Source organism: Tachyglossus aculeatus, chromosome X2 (assembly GCF_015852505.1).
Source record: "Tachyglossus aculeatus isolate mTacAcu1 chromosome X2, mTacAcu1.pri, whole genome shotgun sequence".
NCBI classification, from domain to species: domain Eukaryota; kingdom Metazoa; phylum Chordata; class Mammalia; order Monotremata; family Tachyglossidae; genus Tachyglossus; species Tachyglossus aculeatus.
This window is the reverse complement of record NC_052100.1, coordinates 2,898,246-2,920,706: the sequence shown is the minus strand read 5'-3', so window position 1 is coordinate 2,920,706 and position 22,461 is coordinate 2,898,246. Positions and strand designations below refer to the sequence as shown.

Sequence of the window (22,461 nt, the reverse complement as noted above, 5' to 3'; positions counted from 1 at the left end):
TTCCCTTCTGCCCCTCTACTGGACCCCCGGAGCGGCCGACCGCAGGTGGCGGGCAGCTTGCCCAGGAGGCGGGCAGCGTGCCCAGGCCCGCCCTGCCTCTTGAACCGGCTCCTGCCATCTGGACCTGTCTGGGCCGGGAGCCTTTCGGCCTTTTCCACCAGAACGGGGGATGGGGGGCGAGCCCGACTCCCATCCCTCCTCTCCACCACACGGGGAGGGGGTGGGCCCTCCACTGGCCCTCCCCTCCGGCCCCCGCAAAAGCCGCGGAGGGGAGAGGAGCCCCAAGACGACCCCGACCCACCCACCCCCTGCTCTGAAATGCCTCCCTCGAGGGCTCCGGGAACTGGGGGAACAGAGAAATAGAAAGAGACATACTGGAGAAGTTGACCATTGCGAACTGTTGGCACCTGTCCCCTGTGTATCCAACCGGGCATCTAGACGGAACAAAGAAAAGCAGAGGAGAGAAGCGGGTAGCAAACATGGCATAGAGACAGATGGCCCGGCGCCAGCCTCCTTCGGGCTCCTCCGCAGCTCCTGGCCCGGGACACCGTCCATTCCTGAGACCCTTCTCCTGCGACCCTAACTTTAAACCCAAGGGTTAGACTGGGATCATATAGCAATAAAAGTAAATGAAAAAAAAACCATCATAATCTTAATCAAACAAAAGCCAAGCAAAAGACCGACCAAACAACAGAAACCACCGGCAACCCTAACCAGGGTCCCCGGCAGGCCCTCCGCCCGGCCGGCCCGGCGAGGCACGCTGGTGGCTTTAAGAAGAGGACGGGTTTTTATTCGGGTCTTCAAACATACTGTGCTTAGGGTCTGGCATGTACAATCGCAAAGGCAGTTTCTCCAAACATCTCTGTCCGAAGAATCCGTTTGGACATCTGGAGGAGGAAAGGGGAAAAATCACAGAACTTGCATGGTCCGTGAGGCGCAGGTCAGAAATCAAAGCGCATCGTGATGAATGGTAAAAAAAAAAATCAAGTTTGGTATTCGGCGGGGTGGAGGAGGGTCACACCATAGCAGGGGGTGGGGGTGTGTGGAATGGACGGATGACCCCCGCCTTGGTTCCGTCCGCTGCTGGACACCTTCCAGCTTAGCGGGCCTGTTGCTCCTCCTGGCCGGACATTTCAGGGGTGTGGGAGTGGGGAGGGGTGAGAAGGGGGAAGAGGGTGGGATGAGGCAACCATTTGTGAGAGCGAGAGGGGTCTGCGGATGCAGGAAGCACCAGGGTGGGGGGTCAGAGTCTTACCACCCCCCTCCCAACTCAGGGCTCCTCTCTGGGGCCAGCAGCGGGTCTGGGCACCCCGGTCAGCCTGGATACAGCAACCCAAAGAGTCCAGGAAGACCCCCAGAGGATCTGGGGAGACTCCTGAAGGTCCAGGGGGACATTGGGTGCGGTGGGATGGACCAGCAGGGAGATCCAGGGGCAGGGAGCTGCCCTGCCTCCTTTCCCTGGGAGGTTTTTCTGCAGCTTCCCAGGGGCTGAGCTGCCCCCGTCCTGCCTTTCCACTGTGGCTCAACCTTCCCCCTTCTCCTCTTCCTCCTCTTCCTCCACTTTCCCTGAGAGCCCTTCTACCCCTTTCCGGCCAGGCCCCCGATCCTGGGGTACCCTGCGAGTCCAACTTGGGTCTCGAGGGTAGTACCAGTCCGGAGGATGCTCTCCCAAGCCCATGGGAGGCCACTCTGTGGGGAAAGACGAGGACCGGGGCAGCCGGCTAGTGGGAGGGAGGGAGGGCAGGCGGGTGGAGTTTGGTTGGGGGCTCCCCCGAGGCCTTTGGGGGTCAGGGAGAGGAGATGGGGGGTGGGAGAGAATTTGCGGCCAGTGAAAGGGACTTCTGCCCTTCCCCAAGCCTGCAGTTGAAAGGGCTTGGCCTGAGTCAGAAGGTGTGGAATCTACTGCGGGCTCGGCCCCTGGCCTGCGGCATATGACCTTGGGCAGGTCGCTCACCCTCTCTGGACCTCGGTTTCCTCAGCTGGAAGATGGGGAGAAGATCCCCGCTCTCCCTCCCTCTTCCAGTGGGAGTCCCCCGGAGGGGGTGGGGGATTGATTACCTGGCATCAATGGGGAGGAAGGCTGGGGGAGTTGGAGTTGGCTTGTAGCTGGACCCTGTGACACGGGGTGGGAGGAAGGGGGAGGGGGAGGAGGAGGCAATCAGGGGAGGCTCAAGGCCAAGACAATGGGGAAGGGGCTGAACCACTGGGTGGGCGGGGGGCCTCTAGGCCAAGCCAATGGGACCTTAATATACTGAAAGAGATCACCCCATTCCAACCTCCAAGACTGCTGCTTGTGTAAAGCTCTTAGTAAAGTGCTTGGAACCTAGTAAGTGCCTAGTAAATACCATTATTAACTATTATTATTATTGTTATTATTATTATTATTATTATAATTATTGATAAACGTGGCTCCCAGCACCAGCCCCAAGCCACGGCATCCCAGGCACCAAGACAGAGGGGTACGGCCTAGGACCTTGGGCTTCCTTGTCAGGGCCAATATTTCTACGTGAAGAGTCTCTCTGCCGTTCCCCCACCCGGAATTCCCTGGGACCTGGTCTTTGTCTTCTCAGTCTCCTCCTGGGGCTGGGGGGGCCTGGGGCCCAAGTCAGGAGGAGGAGGGAGAGGAGGAGGAGAAGGAAGAGGAGGTGGAGGAGAGATGGGAAAACGAGATGACAGGAGGAGAAGGGAGACAAGGAGGAGGGAGAGGAGCAGGAGGGGAGGAGGAGGAGCGGGAGGGAGCCTCCCAGGAGTCTGTCTAGGAAAGGGAGGTGGGGGGTGGGGGGGGCGGGGGGTAAGACTGTTGTCTATTCAGCCCAGAGAGGTAGACAGTGAAGCAGGAGGGGAGGAGGACGGGTTAGAGGAGGAAGAGAGCCAAGGAGGGAGCTGAGCAGACACGGTCCTCCTGAAGTTCCCTCAACCCCCCAAGTCCCCCCCCAAATTCCAAAGGGATCCAGCTATCCAGAGGGATCCGCTCTCCTCCAACTAGTCTGGCATCTATTCATCACCGTGGCTTCTGCTTCAACAGGGCCACTGAAGATGAGCCCCACATTCGCTCTACAGTTGGGGTCTGGGACATTTTTAAAGGAGATTTTTTGGTCGGGGATTCCTCCAGGAGTTGTAGCAGTGGTGTGGTCACGAGGAATAGTAATACCTGTCCCCTCCTCTACACTGTAAACTCGTAAAGGGCAGGGCACGTGTCTGCTAATTCTGTTGCACTGTACACCCCCAAGCACTTAGTACAGTGCTCTGCACATAGTAAGTACTCAATAAATACACTGATTGATTGATTCCCAAGTGCTTAGTACAGTGCTCTGCCCACAGTAAGCACTCAATAAATACGACTGAATGAATGAATTTACTATTCTATTTATCTTATTTTGTTAATATGCTTTGTTTTGTTGCCTGTCTCCCCCTTCTAGACTGTGAGCCCGCTGTTGGGTAGGGACCGTCTCTGTATGTTGCCAACTTGTACTTCCCAAGCGCTTAGCACAGTGCTCTGCACACAGTAAGCGCTCAATAAATACGATTGAATGAATGAATGAATGAGGAAGCCACAGGGGCTGTGTTCTGCCCCAGCTCTGTAACCAGGGCTACATCAAAAGCTCAGGGAAAATCACTTAATCTCTCTGGGCCTCCGTTTCCTCATCTGTAAAATGGGGAGATTAACTTCCACCCTTCTGTAACTGTTCTACCAGCTCTGTTGCACTGTACTCTCCCAAGCACTTAGTACAGTGCTCTGCACACTGTTAGAGCTCAATAAATACCACTGCTTGATTCCAAACACCCATCTCCTCCCTCCCTCCCCCAGAGACCATGTGAGGCTACAATGAGGCAAAGGATGGGAAGGCATCCCATGAGAAGCTTTCCCCTGAGGAGCTGCGTGGCTTAGTTGAAAAAGCAAGGGCATGGGAGTCAGAGGACATGGGTTCTAATTCTGGGTCCACCACTTGTCTGCTGTGTGACCTTGGGGAAGTCACTTAACTTCTCTGTGCCTCAGTTACCCCATCTGTAAAATGGGGATTAGGACTGTGAGCCCCACGTGGGACAGCTTGATTTCCTTGTATCTACCTCAGCGCTTGGAACGGTGCTTGGCACATAGTAAGCGCTTAACAAATACCATTATTACTAAAGCATTTTGGAAAAGACCAAAGTGCTTCTTTTTTGTTTAACACGTAAAGGCGGAGCGAATTGCTGTCCTCTCAAAATCAGGAGGAGTGGGGTGGTTTAATTTTGGGGGGAAATTAAATAAAAAGGTTGTTCAGGGCACACTGGAGCAAAAGAAAACGTTAGGCCTGGAGCAAAGGGATCAGGTTAGAGGGAGTGGATGGCAAGAGGGGCGAACTGAGCTAGGAACCCCACGGCCCAGCCTGGCCCAGCCCTTGATTTAGTCGGCAGCAGAAGCAGCGAGTACCCTGGAGCAGAGGGAGGTACTCTGGACGGGAGAGATCCGCGTCCTGCGTTATTAGCGCGTGCGGTGGTGGGGGTGTTCTTACAGAATAATTGTGGTAGTTGTTGGGCCACTGCTCTAAGCGCTGGGGAAGATACAAGATAATTAGCTCCGGGGACCATCCCTCCAGGACTTGGCTTGTTTTTCAAATTGAGGGGAAGGGAAGAAGTTTAATTCCCAATTTCAGGCTATTGGAATAGTTGAAGGGTACTCTCCCTAAGGCGGGGATCGGGTCTGCTAACTGTACTGTGCTCTGTCAAGTGCTTAGTTCGGTGCTCTGCACACAGTGGGAGCTCGGTAGATGAACTGATCGATCGGTCGACTGACTACTGAAGGAGGGGAGTGTTTTAACTGAGGAATGGTGTGGCCTAGCGGAAGGAGCCCGGGCCTACGAGTCAGAAGGACCTGGGTTCTAATCCCGGCTCTGCCGCTTGCTTGCTGCGTGACCTTGGGCAAGGCACTTCACTTCTCTGGGCCTCAGTTACCTCGCCTGTAAAATGGGGATTAAGACTGCGAGTCCCATGAGGGACATGGACTGCGTCCAACCCGATTAGCTTGTCTCTCCCTTAGCGCTTAACAAATGTCAAAAAAAACCCCAAAACAGAAACAGAAACTGGATTGGCATCTCTTGGTCTTGGGTTAATTACAAGCTGCAAGATTGACGTTCACCTGTCACCAAACCACAGTTGGGTTTGGTGCTGTTGCCTGGGTTACGGAACAGAGACGAGGGTGGGGACGGGGTGGGGAGCATTGTAGAGAAGGGTACGCGGCTTAAACCCCGTAAGTCTCTGGGTGAGCAGCGTGGCCCGGTGGCTGACAGTTGGAAGACCTGAGTTCTAATTCCGGCTCTGCCGCTTGCCGGCTGCGTGACCTAGGATGTCAGGTAATTTCTCTAAGCCTCAATTTCCTCATAAGTAAAATGGCGACTTGAAACCTGTCTCCCTCCTCCTTAGACTGTGCTCCTGGAACTGTGTTCGACCTGATTCTCTCGTATCCACCTCAGTGCTTAGCACACAGTAAGCGCTTAACGAAAACTATAACTATTATTGGCGGCTGCCTCCTTTGCCGCCAGCTCTCCCCACCCACCCCAGGACTCTGATGAGAAGCTGTTACCGAGTCCCCGGGATCTGTCTGGAAAGAGGTGGGCCCTTCGCACCGCCACACTGCCAACAGAGAGGGGCTATTTACTGGTTGCCCCAGCCCCTCCCTTCCGCTTCTCTCCAGGTTTAGGGCAAGAACACAATAGGGACTTGAGTTCCAGTCCCCCCTCGGCCAGGCCGGTCAATGCTCTGTGCCTCAGTTTCCCCACGGGGCCGCCCAGATGATGTCCCGTGATCAGAATGAGCCAATGGGTGAGGCAGATGGGCAACCCTTCCGGGGTGGGGGTGGTCTGGAAGGCCCCATCGAATGACCCCGGCCCCTCCAGTGCCTTGTGCTGGGGATGGACAGTGGGGTGGGGGCAGGGCGAACTGAGCAAGCAGGTGAAAGTGGAAGGAACCAGAAGGGTTCAGGGCATGGAGGGGGAGCCAGGGAGAGTGACGGGGGTGGGGGTGTGAGGAATAGCGCCCATGCCCTGCTCATTTACACAGAGGGAGGAATGAAAAGACCATCCCGTTCTGTCATCATCCCCTTACCCAGACCCCAGATGGCCTGTGCACCTCCAAAGCCTGCGGAGGGATTGTCCACACCGCCCAGGGTCCAGGGTCCGGCCTGGGACTACAGCCCCTCCTCGGGAGCCATCGGGGTCCCACCTGACCGGCTCTGACCCACACGGGCGAGAACCCACAGGGACACTTTCCTTATCCAAGCTGAGCGCCGTGCCAAATAATCCCAAAACAAAGTAAACCCCCGAAGTCAACAAACGGCACAGGATGTCTCCATTCTCTCTCTAATCCTTCTGTTCCGTTATTCGGTCCCTTCATACCCTCATTTGGCTTTAGAAACCCAAGATGATTGGCTAGCAATCCTGTCCCTAACTAGCCACCGCCCTTCCATCCTCCCACGCCCCCAACACCATTAGCAGGGCTCCAATTACCCCAGACCCCCCCCCCCCCCAACCTCGGGGTGCTTGCTGTAATTGGATATTACCCTCCCCACCATGCAAACAGCCCCAGCAAACTCTCCTTGCCTTACAGATAGCCACTCGCCCAGGTCAATAATGATTTCTGCCCGCCAGGCACGTTGCCAAAACAAAACAAAACAAAAAAACTAAAACGTCATAACAATAAAGGTGAGTTTGCTGATTTAACGAACCTGTATGAAGCTGGGAGGAGGTCAAGGCTGAGAAAGAGCTATGGGCTGGGAAATGTGGGCCCCTACACAGCAAGGCTATTGTCACCAGGATTGGAGCCTCCTGGCCCACAGCTGAGCCCCAGGCAATGCCCAGTTAGCCCTAGATTTGGGTTCAGTGGTATTTCCGGGGATCTGGGGGTCCTGGGCCTTCTGCCAGGGATCTATCTACATGGAAGATTTATCGACCGACGGCAGGTTCTGGCTGGGGGCACTCGGAAGGAGGAGGAAGGAGCAGGCCCTGCTAATGCTCCCCTCTACTGCCTCATCTGTGCCGACCCCATCGAGTTGCCCCTCAAACTCTGCTTATGGCCCAGATCCCGGCACCTGATAAAGACCCCTGGTGAGGGCAAAGGGGAGGTGGGAAAGATGGAATTTAGATTCGGGACAGGAGGAAGAGGAGATAAGTTGCCAACTTGTACTTCCCAAGTGCTTAGTACAGTGCTCTGCACACAGTAAGCGCTCAATAAATACGATTGATGATGATGAGAAGGAAGGAGCTGGTTTTTGCTGGGGATTCTGGGAGGGGATGGAGGGGGAGTGAGATGGAAAGAGGGAGGCCTTGGGGGTCACCTATGATCCACCCCCCTGTCTTCATAAAGGAAACTGGAGAAATCAAACTGTTGGGAGAGCACAGGGGGTCCTGAGCACTGGGGCGGGGGGCCCCTGGGCCGAATTTGGTCGGAGCTGGATTTCCTCTTTGGGCTGCTGTGGGAGCTGGGTGCTGGCCTGCCCAGGGCCTAGCCAGGGGAGGGTGACTGGCATGCAATCCAGACGGCTTAAGGCCCACAACCCTTCCACCATCCTTGTAGGCTGAATCCAAGGCTCCTGGCCCCAGCAACTGGGGAAGGAGGGAGCCGAATGCACTCACGGTCTCCTGGTATTCCCCAAACCCACCGCTGCAGGTGGCTTCTGTGGGTAGGAGGAGCCTAACTGGAGGGCAGCGTGGTGGGGTGGGCGGGGAGCCTGCTGCCCCTGACCGGGAGCCAGCAAGGAGAAGAGTCTTCCCGCTTACCAGCGCCAGGCCCCAGGCACGGATGGCGGGCAGGGCCAAGGCCGCTTCTGATGCCCAACTAAGGGGCCTCGGCCAGCCACCCTGTTGGTCTGCTGGGCTGGCATGTGTGCTGGGGCAGAGGGGATAAGAGCATCAGTCCCAGGCACCAGTTCTCCCCCAGGGACACAGCATGGGCCATCCCACTCCCTTGCCTCTCCCCTCACCATCCCTGAGTCTCCTCCAGTGACCCAGCACTTCGACCCCTATCGAGGTACCACCTACCAAGCTCCATGCCATTTCCCTGCCCCACTGGAGGCCCCTCGCCTTGGGGTGGGGAGAGATGGGGGAGCAACAGTTCTGTATTCCCTCTGCCCACCCACTCCCTGATTCCGTGAACTTCAATCCTGCCCCATTTCTGCCAGCGTCTGTCCCCAGACTTTTATCTGGCGGAGGCCTGGGGCGGGGCGGTGGAGCCCATTCTGACCAAGGAACAAGGGGAATGAGGGGGAGGGTCTCTGTCAGGAGGGGCCCCGGAGGAGAGGACAGTGGACCAGCTGCCATGGGCACTGGCAGGAGTGGGGAGTCACTTCCTGAAGGGTGACACAGCACCATGTCCTGGATCTGGGCTGGAACCTCTGGAACTGAGGGAGGCTCCCCAGTTCCCCACTGCTAGCCCAGGACTCCTGCCTGTAGATAAGGGTGGGGAGACCCCCAACCTGATCCTAAAAGGCAACTGGCCACAGAGCCAAGACCCTATCCTCTCTCCATGAGTTCCAAGACCCCCACTCCAAAGGTCCTGGGGGATATGGGGGGACAGGCCAGTGACCGGAAGGCTCTAACAGAGAACACCCGGAGCCTTGCCGACATGCCAACCTCTCTGTGCCTCTGTTCTCCAGTCTCTCTCTGGGGGGCGGGGGGGCTGCCCTCCTCCCAGGGATGGGGCAGCAATGAGGGTTCTGCATTGAGCAGCCTGGAGGCAGTGCCCAAGGGAATGCCACGCTTTGGGGCAGCGCCTGTGGGGTTGTGGTGGTACCCATGGGTTGGAAGGTCAGTGGAGGTGGGTGGTTAGTCTGGCCTTCTGCTGGCAGCAACAGGAGGATGGGGACCCCGGAGATCCCTCATCCCCAGCCTTGCCCTGACCCCTAGATGGATGGTTCCCCCGGCCTCTCCCTTGTCCTGCCCCTGCTCCCCTTCTCACATGCCCCAGGGCGACTGGCTTTGCCCTCTCCTCCATTTCCCCTCTCAAGGGGCGGTGACCCAGACTTACTCTGTGTCTCGGCCCTGCCCTCCAGCTGACTCCATAACTGCAGTGGGGTGGGGGGACGGACTGGCAGGAGGGTCAAGGGCAGTGGGGCAATGGGAGGGAGGGGCTGCATCTCCAGCTTGGAGAACAGTTCTGGGGAGGACTTTGAGTCCAGGCTGGTCCTCTTGGACCTGAGGATGGGGAGGATGAGGGGGGGCTGGGGGTGGGACCCTTTAGGGCAGTGACTCTATCAGAGCAGGTTGGTCCAAACCCCTTGGCCTCACTGGCCGCTCCTGGGATGGGGGACGTTTCAACCGCAACCAGGAAACCAAGGGACCAGGGGACACCCGGGCTTGGGGGCTGGTCGCTGGCCTCGATGGCAATGGGTGGGTCTAGTGGGGAGGGGGTGGGAGTCTTCCCGCCTCAGCCCAGCCTGGATCCAAATCTCAGCAGAGGAGGCTGGGAAGGCTGTTCCCCGGCTAATGGGAGGGGAGAGACCTCATGCCCAAAGCCAGGTCAATCCCCTAGCGTGGTCCGCGGGGAACCCAGCCAGTTGGCCTTTGTCTGGGGGCAGAAGGGAATCGGGTGCTCGGTGGGATTTGAGGACCAGATCCAGCCAGGAAGGAGGTCCCTTGGGAGAGAAGGGGCTGGTGAGTCTCAGATGTGGCTGTCTATCCTGGAGACATGGAACCAGAGACCAGGGAGGATGGCAGATCGGAGCACTGTACCTACTCTGGAGCCCACCGAGCCCTGCCGGAAAACCACTTCTCCACCCTCCCCTGACTGCCCATGGTGTGAGGCAGTGCCGTCTCGCTGAGAGAACCCAGGGTGGGGAGTCAGGAGACAGGGGTTTCTAGTCCCAGCTCCCTACCCTAGCCTGCTGCGGGGCCCTGGGCATGTGGCTGAACCTCTCTGGGCCTCAGCTTCCTGCTCCATACCACGGGTGAAACACCGATTCTCCCCACATAGATGGTGAGCTCCACGAGGAGTAGGGTCAGTGTCTGACCCTGACACAAGGCCCGGCCCGGCTCCGACTCGATGCTCACTCGCTACAGACCACCGCTACTCTTAGCGGGCACCGTCGACTCCCGGAGAAAGCCCCGACGGAGGGGTCTACCTCGCCCCACCCCACCCCCCCGCCGCCCCGGGGGGCCCGGCCCGCCGCTCACTTACTTGCAGGAAAGCTGATTGATGCCCTCGATGTAGTAACACACCCCGCCGTTCACGCAGAAGGACCTGGCCGTCTCGTTGCACTTCCTGGCGTGCCCAGACCAGGAGGAGAGTGTCGTGGTCACTATGGGAAACATACAACGGGCAGCATTGTTTTCGCAGCTCCCTCCTCCCGGGGAAGGACCGCAGCGGGGGACGGGGGGGACTAGATGGTGTCCATATTGCTTTCCAGGGCCAGGGGGACGGTGGTTAGGTTTCTCAGCGCACTTGGCGGCTGGCGCGGGGGTCTTGGCAGCCAAGGGGGGTGCCGCCCAGAGCCTGGGGGCTGCGGTGACGCAGGGAGGGAGGTGGCCCCTGGCCAGTAGGCCTTGTTCCTGGCTCGCTCCGGGCAGAGAGGGGCCCTTGTGGCTCTGGGGGTGAATGGGGCCAGGCCAATTCGGACAAGGGTTATGAAGTGTGGCAGAGGGTGGAGGGGGTGGGGTGCCCTCCTTCAAGTTCCTCCCTGGTGCGGGTTGAGGGCACTGGGCGCCTTTCCAGGCTGGGCTTGTTCCTTGCTGGTTCCCAACAGTCGGGCTAACCAGGGGGTTCTCTCAACAGCGCTCTGAGGTAGTTGGGAGTAGGGGAGACCTCATCCTGAAGGTGGACCGTCTTCCCGGCTAGCCCAGCGTGGAGCAGCCAGCTCTGGGGTGAAGCCTGACAACTCCACAGTGTTCCACGCAAATTGAGACCGTGAGCCCCTCGCAGGACAGGGACTGGGTCCAACCTGATTTGCTCTTTTCCATCCCAGTGCTTAACAAATACCACTATTATTATATTACTATTATTATTTGAGAATGATACACACTTCTCTCTGGGGTGGCTGGGGTGGCCCAGAGACCGGAGGCAGCCAGGCCCGGTGGAGAGAGCCCGGGACCGGGAGTCAGGAGTCCTGTGTTTGAGGCCCGGCTCTGGAACCAGCCTGCTGTGTGACCTTGGGCAAGTCACTTCACCTCTCTGGGCCTCCTCATCTGTCCAATGGGGCCAAGCACCTGTTCCCTCTACCCCTTAGATTGGAATCCCCCAGTGGGGCAGGGTCTGTGTCCAATCTGATTCTCTCAAACCCGCCTTGGTATTTTGCACAGTGCTGGGCAAATGGTAAGTGCTTAATAAGCACTGCTTTAAGGCCCCCCAAAACCAAACAATGTGCCTCCAGTGACCGGGAAGTTCCTTGGCCCCCAGCCTCTCTCCTCAATCCTCCCCACCCCTGGCAGATGATTCCTCGGGCCGGGGAATGGTCCCCGGGGTCTTCAGTGGTCCCGAGCCCGAGCCCGGCGTCTGCTCTGGGCACGGCCGCGTGCTGGCCCAGGAGCAGGAGCTGGGCAGGGGGAGCGGGACGAAGAGTGCCCGCAAACTAAATTAAGTCCAGTTGTTGGCAAATTCAGCTCATCAGCGCTTCCAAGGCTCCAGAAATCACACACCCGATGAGCCCTTCACTGGGGTCTCGGCCCGGCTGCGCCCCAGCCGGGGCTCCGTCACCCACCGCCCTCGTCTCCCCAAGCCAGGGGTGGGGGCCCGGGGGCGGGTGGCTCTCGCCTCTTCCAATGTTTAGACGTGCGGGAGACAGATGGGCAGAGCGGGGTTGGAGTGTATACACGGCAGCCTGTCTGTATACGTCTGCTGGCCCCAGCCCTGCTGATAAAGCCCAGAAGGCTGCTATCCCCGCTCCGTCCGCCCCTCGATGTCTGCCTCGGGCCAGATGAGGGTCTTCCCCACGATGGCATCCTGCCAGCTAGGACTTCCCCGCTCCCGGCCCAGATGCCCCTATCCCCCAACCCCACCCTTGGAGAAGAGCTTGCTTAGTGCTGCAGCCTTTCTGCTGGCCAAGGGATCATTTACAACCCGTGACAGATTTCTAGCAGCCCCCTCCCAGCCCAGGCCGGTGGACCCCTGGGTGGGCAAGAACAGAAAGGAAGAGGAGATTTGGGAACTGCCAACTGGCAAGGCAGGGATGCCCCGATGAACCCAAATCAGCTGCAATACACATCACACAGCTCCAGACTTCATCACACCACGTGCAGAGCACTGGGCTGTGCACCAACTATGTGCAGAGCACTGGGCTGAGGATCTCCTGTGTGCAGGGCACTGCAGTGACCATGTACTGCATGCCAAGCAATCTACTGAGCACCTACTGGGTGCCAAGCATTGGACTAGACATTTGGGAGAACACAAAATAGAACTAAAAGATGAAGTCCCTGCCCTTGAGTCTCATAACCCAACAGATCAACACCAATCAAGACCCCATCAATTCCTCTCTCTACCTGTTACCCTCAGAAGCTCACAACAGTCACAAGTACCCAGAATCCAGAGACTGACAGCAGGAACTTGTAGAAAGAGCATGGCACTGGGGGCAGGGCACCTGGTTTCTAATCTCAGCTCTGTCCCTTGCATGCTGAAACTGAGTCTGACCTGATTATCTTGCACTGATCCCCAGCACTTAATACAGTGCTTGGAACCAAGTAAGAGTTCAACAAATGGCACTTAGCATCTCTGGGCCTCCTTTTCTCCATCTGAAAAGTGGGGGCTTTGATCCCTGTTCTCTCTTCCCCTTAGGCTGTAAATCCTATGCAGAACAGAGACGGTATCTGACCTGAATCTCTTGTATCTATCTACCTCTGCGCTTGGCCCATAGTAAGTGCCTTGGTCTGCGCTTGGCAGACGGTAAGCGCCTAGTGAAGCCCACAACTGGCATTATCGGTATTATTGTTATTACGGTCCGAGCATGCCGGGGGCCAGGGAGAAGGGCCTGGCTCCCCGCCAGGATGGCTGACTCTCTGCCACCATGCCCTCAAAGCCCATTTGGAAGCGGAGGCTCCGTATGCCCCCAGAAGCCAAGCCTGCGGGCCGGAAGGCTCTTGGCCCGTGTTCTGGGCGGGTGGCTGGCGTGATCCTGCCTGTAGCATGTTCTTAGGGTACCAGGGAAGAGGCTGGGGCATCTCCCTCCCAGCCCGCTGACACTGATGGGCCTACTCGGCGGGATGGGGGCAGCCTGGGGGGTGAGGGGACGGTCCTCAGGCCAAGGACGGAGCCAGTTTCAGGGTTGAGATTGCAAGACAAGTGCCCTACCTGGGCCTGGGATGCTGGTGTAGGCCTCTGGCCTGGATACACAGCTGACTGCCGCTGGGCCGGGAGGCAAGGGTCCCAGAGGGGCAGGGGCCCGGGCGGGAGAGCGGCCGTGGGCAGAGGGGGTGAGTCAGCCTGCGGGCGGCCAGCCCGGCCCAGCCGGGGAGAATCCTGTTGCTGCAGGTCTCCCGGGATCCGGGCGGTAACTGAACTCTTTTCTGCTCTTTCTGCCCGGCTGAAGAGGGCTGGCTTGGCCCCCCTTGGGGATGCCAGAGGGGGTGGAGGGAGGGAAAGGGCGTGCGGGGTTGGGGCCCAGTTGGGGGGTGGGGTTTGTGTATGAGGGAGGTAGGGGGCTGTCTACAGGAGCTCTTTCCCACAAGCTTCCGGGAAGCCCCGCTTTCCCAGGCCTGTCCCCTAAGGCCCAAAGTCGGTTGGCCCCACGAACATCTCCCTTGGCTGGGGCTGGCCAGTGAAAACCACTGGGAATCAGGTGGCCTGGGTTCTGGTCTGGTCTTTTAGACTGTGAGCCCACTGTTGGGTAGGGACTGTCTCTATATGTTGCCAACTTGTACTTCCCAAGCGCTTAGTACAGTGCTCTGCACACAGTCAGCGCTCAATAAATACAATTGATTGATTGATTGGTCCCAGCTCTGCCTGCTGAGGCCAAGGTTTTTAACCGAAGAACCGCCTAGTAGCATGGCCTATTGGAAAGCAGGTGGGCCTGAGAGTCAGGAGACCTGGGTTCTCATTTGCCTGCTGGGTGACCTTGGACAAGTCACTTAACCTCTCTGGGCCCCAGTTTCCTCATCTGCAAAGTGGGGACTCATTACCTGTTCTCCCTCCTTCTTAGGCTGTGTGTCTGACCTTGAGACTTGATACTGCAAGCGTCCAGCCCCGCACTGACTACAGTGCTCGGAACATAATAAGACCTCACCAGAGACTGCAGGGACTACGGGACATTCCTTGAGGTGTACAGCCCAGCAGGAATCCTGAAAAATTTCCAGCCGGCATAGACAGGGAAGACCTGTGGCGGCTCCGGAGGCAAACGTCAACTGCCCAGGGTTGGCACGTCCATCGCTGAGGCTGTCAGAGGGTCTTGCCCATCAAAATCTCTGCAGGGACTTCGCCGGGTGCAGCCCCTTACCCACCTGCTTGCTCGCTGAACCCCAGGCCCCTTGGTCACAGACCCAACAGAACCCACTGAAGCCCCTTTTGGTTTCATCAGGCAGGGCCCCGGTGGGACCAGGATGAGCAGGGAGCTGCTTGGGAACAAGAAATTGGCAATGGTTGGGGGCGGAGGGGGGCCACCAAAACTATCGGCCCCTGCCCCCCAGCCCCGTTCAAAAGCCTGGTCCACAGTGGTACGATCTCCCTGGCTCACCACCCCGTAGCCTTTCTCGAGCTCCTCCTCGGTTTCTGCTGCTCACCCCGGGACCCCGGCTGAAACTAGCCGGTCCGGCCCGCTCCCCCGGCCGAGGGCTCTGTACTCCCCATCACCCGCTGGCTCCTGGCAGTCAAACGGTCCATAACCACTTTCTAAAAGTACCCAGCCCCTCCGCCAGACCCACCCGCTCCCCAGTGCACCTCAGGCCCTCCCCGACGTAGTTCAAAATATTTAGGTTTCAGGGTACGGAAAATGAATGGCGATGGTCTAGCCAGCTCCAGGGAGAAAAACTAAACACCGATGCCTGAACTGCTTCTTCCTGAACTTGTCGCGGGACCGCCCGGGCCGGAGAAAGCACGGGGGGTCTGGGGGCCGTGCAAGATCGGGGCCGCTCATTGGGGGACTTGGTCCCACAAGGACTGGGCACTGTGCAAAGGGAATGCCCGTGGCCCGGTCACCATTTCGACTGGATGTGCCAGGATTGGTGACCGCAGGAACTGGAGGCCACGTGGACCAGATGCCCTGGGGACTGGGTGACGTATGGACCAGATGCCACACAGACTGTAAGTCCTGTGGACCGGGCGCCCCCGGATTGGGTGCACAGACTTGACGCCGCAAGGACAGGATGGTACTGGGTCCTGCAGAGCCGGGAGCTGTATGAACCAGGTGCCATATGGACTGGACACCCCAGGATTGGGTGCCACATGGACCAAGTGCCACACAGACTGGGTGCTGCCCAGACCGGTCGCCACAAGGACAAGGTGCCACATGGATGGGGTGCCCGCACAGAGGGGAGACCAGAGAGCCCACCCGGCTGGCCCTTGGGGCAACTTACCACTGTTCACATTAAGTCTCCCTTTTGCAGTGTCTTTCCCTAGAATGTTCTCCGCCTCACAGACGTATTCCCCTGCATCTTCCACCTTCACTTTATTGAACTGCAGTCTTGAATTTTTTCTGTTGGGGAAAAAAAAAAATAGAGGATTTGACGTGAAGGCGTACGGTGTCCCGTGGTGGAGCGGGAAAAGGAGTTCGAGCTGGAGATAACAGACTGTGAGAAGGGTGGGGGGCGATGAGTCGGACTGCAAGAAGATCAGGAGTACTGTCAAGGGGCAGAAGGGGCAGGGGTGCAGGCAGGGCCCCAGGTCCAGGCGGGGCATGGCGAGTGTCGAGTAAACTTTCAACAGACTGACAAAAATGATGTAGCCCGATGGCCACCCAGGGGGCTCAACAGGAGCCCAGGCTGGGAGCACGGGGACCCAGAGACACAAGTAGCTAGCTGGCAGAGGCAGGGAGACTAGTAATAATAATAATAATATTGGTTAAGGCCTTTCTATGCGCTAAGCACTGCGGCAGATACAATACAATCAAATAATAATAATAATAGCATTTGTTAAGCGCTTACTATGTGCCAAGCACTGTTCATACAATCCCTGTCCCACATGCGGCTCGCATTCTAATGGGGAGGGAGAAAGGGTACTGAATTCTTCTTTTACAGACGAAGAAACTGAGGCATAGAGAAGTTAAGTTTCTGGACCAAGGTCAGTGAATACCACTGCTTGACTGAAGGATACACAGCATGATTGGCAAGGAGAACCTCCGCCCCCTCCCCCGAGGCTAAGGAGCAGGAAACGCTACTGCGGGGATGGAATACGGAAACGGTTGCTATGGCAGCACCAAGGAGGTCTCCCTGGCAATGGAAAAGTTGGTGAGACAACCGGTATGAGGTGGTGGGGTCCTGGGAAGATTCAAGCTACTTCACCTCGCCTTCTCTCACCTCCTGGGGTTTGCAAAGTTGGGTGGAGATTCAGATGCTTTGACCAAGAGTGCCCTGACTTTTGAACTTGAAATGGAAATGGGTGGGGAGGGTCCACCTTTAAGGTGTCCTAGGATGACCCAGAGGGCCATGTTTGGGGAGATGTCTCCCCACTCCTCAAAAACCTCCAGTGGTTGCCCATCCACGTCCACACTGAACGGAAATTCCTGACCATCGGCTTTACGGTGCTCTGTCGGCTCACCCCCTGCTATCGGACTTCGCTGATCTCCTACTCCAGTCCAGCCAGCACACTCGGCTCCTCTAATGCCAACCTACTCGCCGTACCTCCATCTCGTCTGTCTTGCCAACCTCATGTGACTTTGTGAAATCAATCAGTGGTATTTATCGAGCATTTACTGTACTGAGCTCTTGGGAGAGTACAACAGACTTGGTAGATGCCATCTCTGCCCATGAGGAGTTTCTAGTCTTAGAGGTGAGAGAGGCTGTAGAGCTTACCCAGGGTGAACGGGGTACCCACAGGGATCTCTGACAGAGCAGGAAGACGCTAATTCTCAGAGGGAGATCACTGAATGTAAGAGTTTAGTCCTGGGGCATGCCCGGCCCATGGCTTGCCTTCAACAGGGGCACAGGAAGGCTTGGAGGAATGGAAGTTTTGGTCGCCCCACTGGATGCCCGGGCCCCGCACCCTCAACACTTTCCTGGCTGCCACACTGTAGCACCCTCTCTGGGCTCATGGATTTCGGGGGCGTGAGGAGGCACAAGGAGGATGGAGGAGCGTGAGGGCTGGATGAAGATGGCATTGAAATCCCCCTGCATTCTCGGACAGAAACTACAAGTTCCAGTCGTGAGTCCCACGCTGAGCAGGCTCCAGCCCAGTTGCAGCGATCCCATCGTCATCACCAGTGGCATTTCTTGAGTGCTTACTGTGTGCAGAGCACTGTACTAAGCGCTTGGGAAAGTGCAATACTACAGAGCTAAACCGCAGGGACTGGGTGGGATAGCCGGGATGGGTCCAATGCCGGGACACTGATGGATTTTCCTATAAGTTGTGCTTTAACATGCATAAAATTCCCCATTTTTCTAAAATTTCTAATTTAGAGTCGATCCAGGCCTGGACTGCCTGCCCCAGTTAACCTCTGAGCTCGTGGTCAGCCCCAAGCATGGCTGGCCAGCAGCGTGGCTCAGTGGTAAGAGCCCGGGCTTTGGAGTCAGAGGTCATGGGTTCAAATCCTGGCTCTGCCAATTGTCAGCTGTGTGACTTTGGGCAAGTCACTTAACTTCTCTTTGCCTCAGTTACCTCATCTGTAAAATGGGGACTAAGACTGTGAGCCCACCGTGGGACAACCTGATCACCTTGTAACCCCCCCAGTGCTTAGAACAGTCCTTTGAACATAGTAAGTGCTTAACAAATACCATCATCATTATTATTATTATTATTCACATCCAAAGAAGCAGCATGGCTCAGTGGAAAGAGCACGGGCTTTGGAGTCAGAGGTCTTGGGTTCAAATGTGGCTCCACCAATTGTCAGCTGTGTGACTTTGGGCAAGTCACTTCACTTCTCTGGGCCTCAGTTCCCTCATCTGTAAAATGGGGATTAAGACTGTGAGCCCCCCTGTGGGACAACCTGATCACCTTGTAACCTCTCCAGCGCTTAGAACAGTGCTTTGCACATAGGAAACGCTTAATAAGTGCCATCATTATTATTATTATTATTCTCTGGGCCTCAGTTCCCTCATCTGTCAAATGGGGATGAAGACTGAGAGCCCCCTGTGGGACAACCTGATCACCTTGCAACCTCTCCAGCGCTTAGAACAGTGCTTTGCACATAGTAAGCACTTAATAAGTGCCATTATTATTATTATTCTCTGGGCCTCAGTTCCCTCATCTGTAAAATGGGGATTAAGACTGAGAGCCCCTCGTGGGACAGCCTGATCACCTTGTAACCTCTGCAGCGCTTACAACAGTGCTTTGCACATAGTAAGCGCTTAATAAATATGACTGATTGATTGACTACTGCTCAGCCCTCCGCCCCCCCTCGTGGCACTGGCCCCACAGCACCTGTATATATGTTTGTAGGTATTTATTACTCTATTTATTTGTACGTATTTATTCTATTTATTTTATTTTGTTCATATGTTTTGTTTCCTGTCTCCCCCTTCTAGACTGTGAGCCCGCTGTTGGGTAGGGGCCGTCTCTAGATGTTGCCAACTTGGACTTCCCAAGCGCTTAGTACAGTGCTCCGCACACGGTAAGCGCTCTATAAATACGACTGAATGAATGAATGGCCCGGCCGGCCCCGCCCTCCTCCCGCGACCCCGCCCACCAGCCCCACGTGACTACTGGCGGCTCCGCCCCCTCCCGGCGCATGCGCGCTCCCTCCCCCCACGTGCCTGCCCCGCGTTACGAAAGAACACCCCCCTCCGCGAGGGCAACTGCGCATGCGCCGCCCAGGGCGGGGGCGGGGCTCCCTGCGGAGCGGCCACGTGATGCAGAGATGAATCAAGACGGAGACATACACGACTGAGACTGTGAACCCCAATGTGTCCAACCTCACGTGCTTGTTATAATCATAATCTCTATTTTACTTGTACATATTTGGTGTTCTATTTATTTGGTTAATGATGTGCACTGTGTCCAACCCCATGTGCTTGTTATAATCATAATATGCACTCTATTTTACTTGTGCATATTTAGTGTTCTATTTATTTGGTTGATGATGTGCCCCTAGCTTTATTTCTATTTCATCCAATCGTATTTATTGAGCGCTTACTGCGTGCACAGCACTGTACTAAGCGCTTGGGAAAGTCCAAGTTGGCAACATCTAGAGATGGTCCCTACCCAACAGTGGGCTCACAGTGTAGAAGACTATTTCTATTTATTCTGATGACACCTGTCCCCGTGTTTTGTTTTGTTGTCTGACTCCCCCTTCTAGACTGTGAGCCCGCTGTTGGGTCGGGACCGTCTCTAGATGATGCCAACTTGGACTTCCCAAGTGCTCAGTACATTGCTCTGCACACAGTAAGCACTCAATAAATATGATTGAATGAATGAATAATAATTATAATTATCATATTTGTTAAGCACTGCTCTGAGCGGTGGGGATTCTATTGTGTTAATATGTTTTGTTTTGTTGTCTGTTACCCCTTCTAGACTGTGAGCCCGCTGCTGTTGGGTAGGGACCGTCTCTATATGTTGCCAACTTGTACTTCTCAAGCGCTTAGTACAGTGCTCTGCACACAGTAAGCACTCAATAAATACGATTGAATGAATGAATGAATACAAGGTAACCAGATTGCCCCACGTGGGGCTCACTGTCTTAATCCCCATTTTACAGATGAGGGAACTGAGGCACAAGGTAATAATAATAATAATAATGATAGCATTTATTAAGCGCTTACTATGTGCAAAGCACTGTTCTAAGCGCTGGGGAGGTTACAAAGTGATCAGGACGTCCCACCGGGGGCTCACAGTCTTAATCCCCATTTTACAGATGAGGGAACTGAGGCACAGAGTAGTTAAGTGACTTGCCCAAAGTCACACAGCTGACAAGTGGCAGAGTCAGGATTAGAACCCATGACCTCTGACTCCCAGGCCCATCCTCTTTCCATTGAGCTGTGCTGCTTCTCACTGAGCTGTGCTGCTTGTAACAATAATAATAATAATAATAATGGTGGCATTTATTAAGCGCTTACTATGTGCAAAGCACTGTTCTAAGCACTGGGAAGTTTACAAGGTGATCAAGTTGTCCCATGGGGGGCTCACAGTCTTAATCCCCATTTTACAGATGAAGTAACTGAGGCACAGAGAAGTTAAGTGACTTGCCCAAAGTCACACAGCCGACAATTGGCGGAGCCGGGATTCGAACCCATGGCCTCTGACTCTAAAGCCCGTGCCCGTGTATCCACCCCAGCGCTTAGTACAGTGCTTGGCACATAGTAAGAGCTCAACAAATACCATCATCATCATTATTATTATTACTATTAGCTTGTTAGGGGCAGGGAATGTGTCTGCTAATTTTGTTGTATTGTACTTTCCCAAGCACTCAGCTCTCTATTTATTTATTTTACTTGTACCTATCTATTCCATTTATTTTATTTTGTTAGTATGTTTGGTTTTGTTCTCTTTCTCCCCCTTTTAGACTGTGAGCCCACTGTTGGGTAGGGACTGTCTCTATATGTTGCCAGCTTGTACTTCCCAAGCGCTTAGTACAGTGCTCTGCACACAGTAATCGCTCAATAAATACGATTGATTGATTGATTGATGTAGTACTAATCCCGACTCTACCCGGCAGGTCACTTCACTTCTCTGTGCCTCAGTTACCTCACCTGTAAAATGGGGATCGAGAGTGGGAGCCTCACTGGGGACAGGGACTGTGTCCAACCCAATTTGCTTGTATCCACTACCATGCCTGGCACAGAGTAAGCGCTTAACAAATACCATAAATATTATTACCGTGCTCTGCACGTAGTGAGGGACGCAATAAACACCACTGATTGAATGAGACAGTGACAGAGAGAAAGTGGAAGACAGAGATGTGAGCAGTAGAGAGAGACAGAGGCAGTGAGAGACAGAGATAGGCATAGAGAGTAGGTCAGGGAGAGCACCACGGCTCTCAAAGAGACCCCCTTGATGATGATGATGGCATTTGTTAAGCGCTTACTATGTGCAAAGCATGTTCTAAGCGCTGGGGGGATACAAGGTGATCAGGTTGTCCCACTTGGGGCTCACAGTATTAATCCCCTTTTTACAGATGAGGCAACTGAGGCCTAGAGAAGTGAAGTGACTTGCCAAAGGTCACACAGCAGGCATGTGGCGGAGCCAGGATTCGAACCCATGACCTCTGACTCCAAAGCCCGGGCTCTTTCCACTGAGCCACGCTGCTTCTCTGATACCCTTACTGATACCCACGTCCAGAGTCCCTTAGGTGAGGCGACCAAGGCCCAGAGACGTTAAGTGACTTGCCCAAGATGCCAAGCTGGAATTAGAAGCCAGGTCCTCTTAATACCCAGGGGGGTCTTCCTCGTCCCTTCTTCGGGGAAGCTGACCTAAAAGACTGGGCATTCACTCATTCAGTCGTCTTTATTGAGCGCTTACTATGTGCAGAGCACTAAGCGCTTGGGAAGTACAAGTTGGCAACATCTAGAGACGGTCCCTACCCAACAGCGGGCTCGCGGTCTAGAAGGGGGAGACGGACAACAAAACAAAACACATTAACAAAATAAAATAAATAGAATAGTAATAATAATAATAATAATAATAATGTTGGCATTTGTTAAGCGCTTACTATGTGCAAAGCACTGTTCTAAGCGCTATGGGGATACAAAGTGATCAGGTTGTCCCACATGGGACTCACAGTCTTCATCTCCATTTTACAGATGAGGTAACTGAGGCTCAGAGAAGTGAAGTGACTTTCCCAAGGTCACACAGCAGACATGTGGCAGAGGCGGGATTCGAACCCATGACCTCTGACTCCAGATTTGTTACTCTATCTTACTTGTACATATTTACTATGTACAAGTACTAGTACAGATTTGTTACTCTATCTTACTTGTACATATCTATTCTATTTATTTTATTTTGTTAATATGTTTTGTTTTGTTCTCTGTCTCCCCCTTCTACACTGTGAGCCCACTGCTGGGTAGGGACCGTCTCTAGATGTTGCCAACTTGGACTTCCCAAGCGCTTAGTACAGTGCTCTGCACACAGTAAGCGCTCAATAAATACGATTGATTGATTGATTGATTGACGTACGCCTGCTTCTGGGGAGGGGCAGAACCAACGTTTCCCTGACTCAGGGCTGGTGCAGGCCTTAAAAAACAGCGGGGGTGAGGGCCTTGGGGACTGGAGGGGCAGAGGTGAGAAAAGGCTGTTATCTCCTGTAGACTGAAAGCTCACTGTGGGCAGGGGACACGTCTACCACCTCTGTTATAGTGTACTCTTCTAAGCGGTCGGTACAGTGTTCTGCACACAGTAAGTAATATGGTTGATTAATTGATGAAATGTTTTGGTCAGAATCATTTATGCCTTCAAATTGCCCCGGACTTTCCTCTCAGGGCTCCC

The 22,461-nt window shown here is 55.2% G+C and overlaps 1 protein-coding gene across 1 annotated transcript in view; it reads right to left on the bottom strand.

Annotated features, from left to right (window-relative positions):
• Positions 1-22,461, bottom strand: part of NRG2 (neuregulin 2) — a 109,113-nt gene that overhangs the window by 17,994 nt on the left and 68,658 nt on the right. The window contains exons 3-5 of the mRNA XM_038771163.1: positions 15,462-15,580; positions 10,147-10,267; positions 376-434 (exon numbers count right to left, since the gene is read on the bottom strand). Coding sequence (XP_038627091.1) covers positions 376-434; positions 10,147-10,267; positions 15,462-15,580 — 299 coding nt within the window. The remainder of the gene's footprint in view (positions 1-375; positions 435-10,146; positions 10,268-15,461; positions 15,581-22,461) is intronic.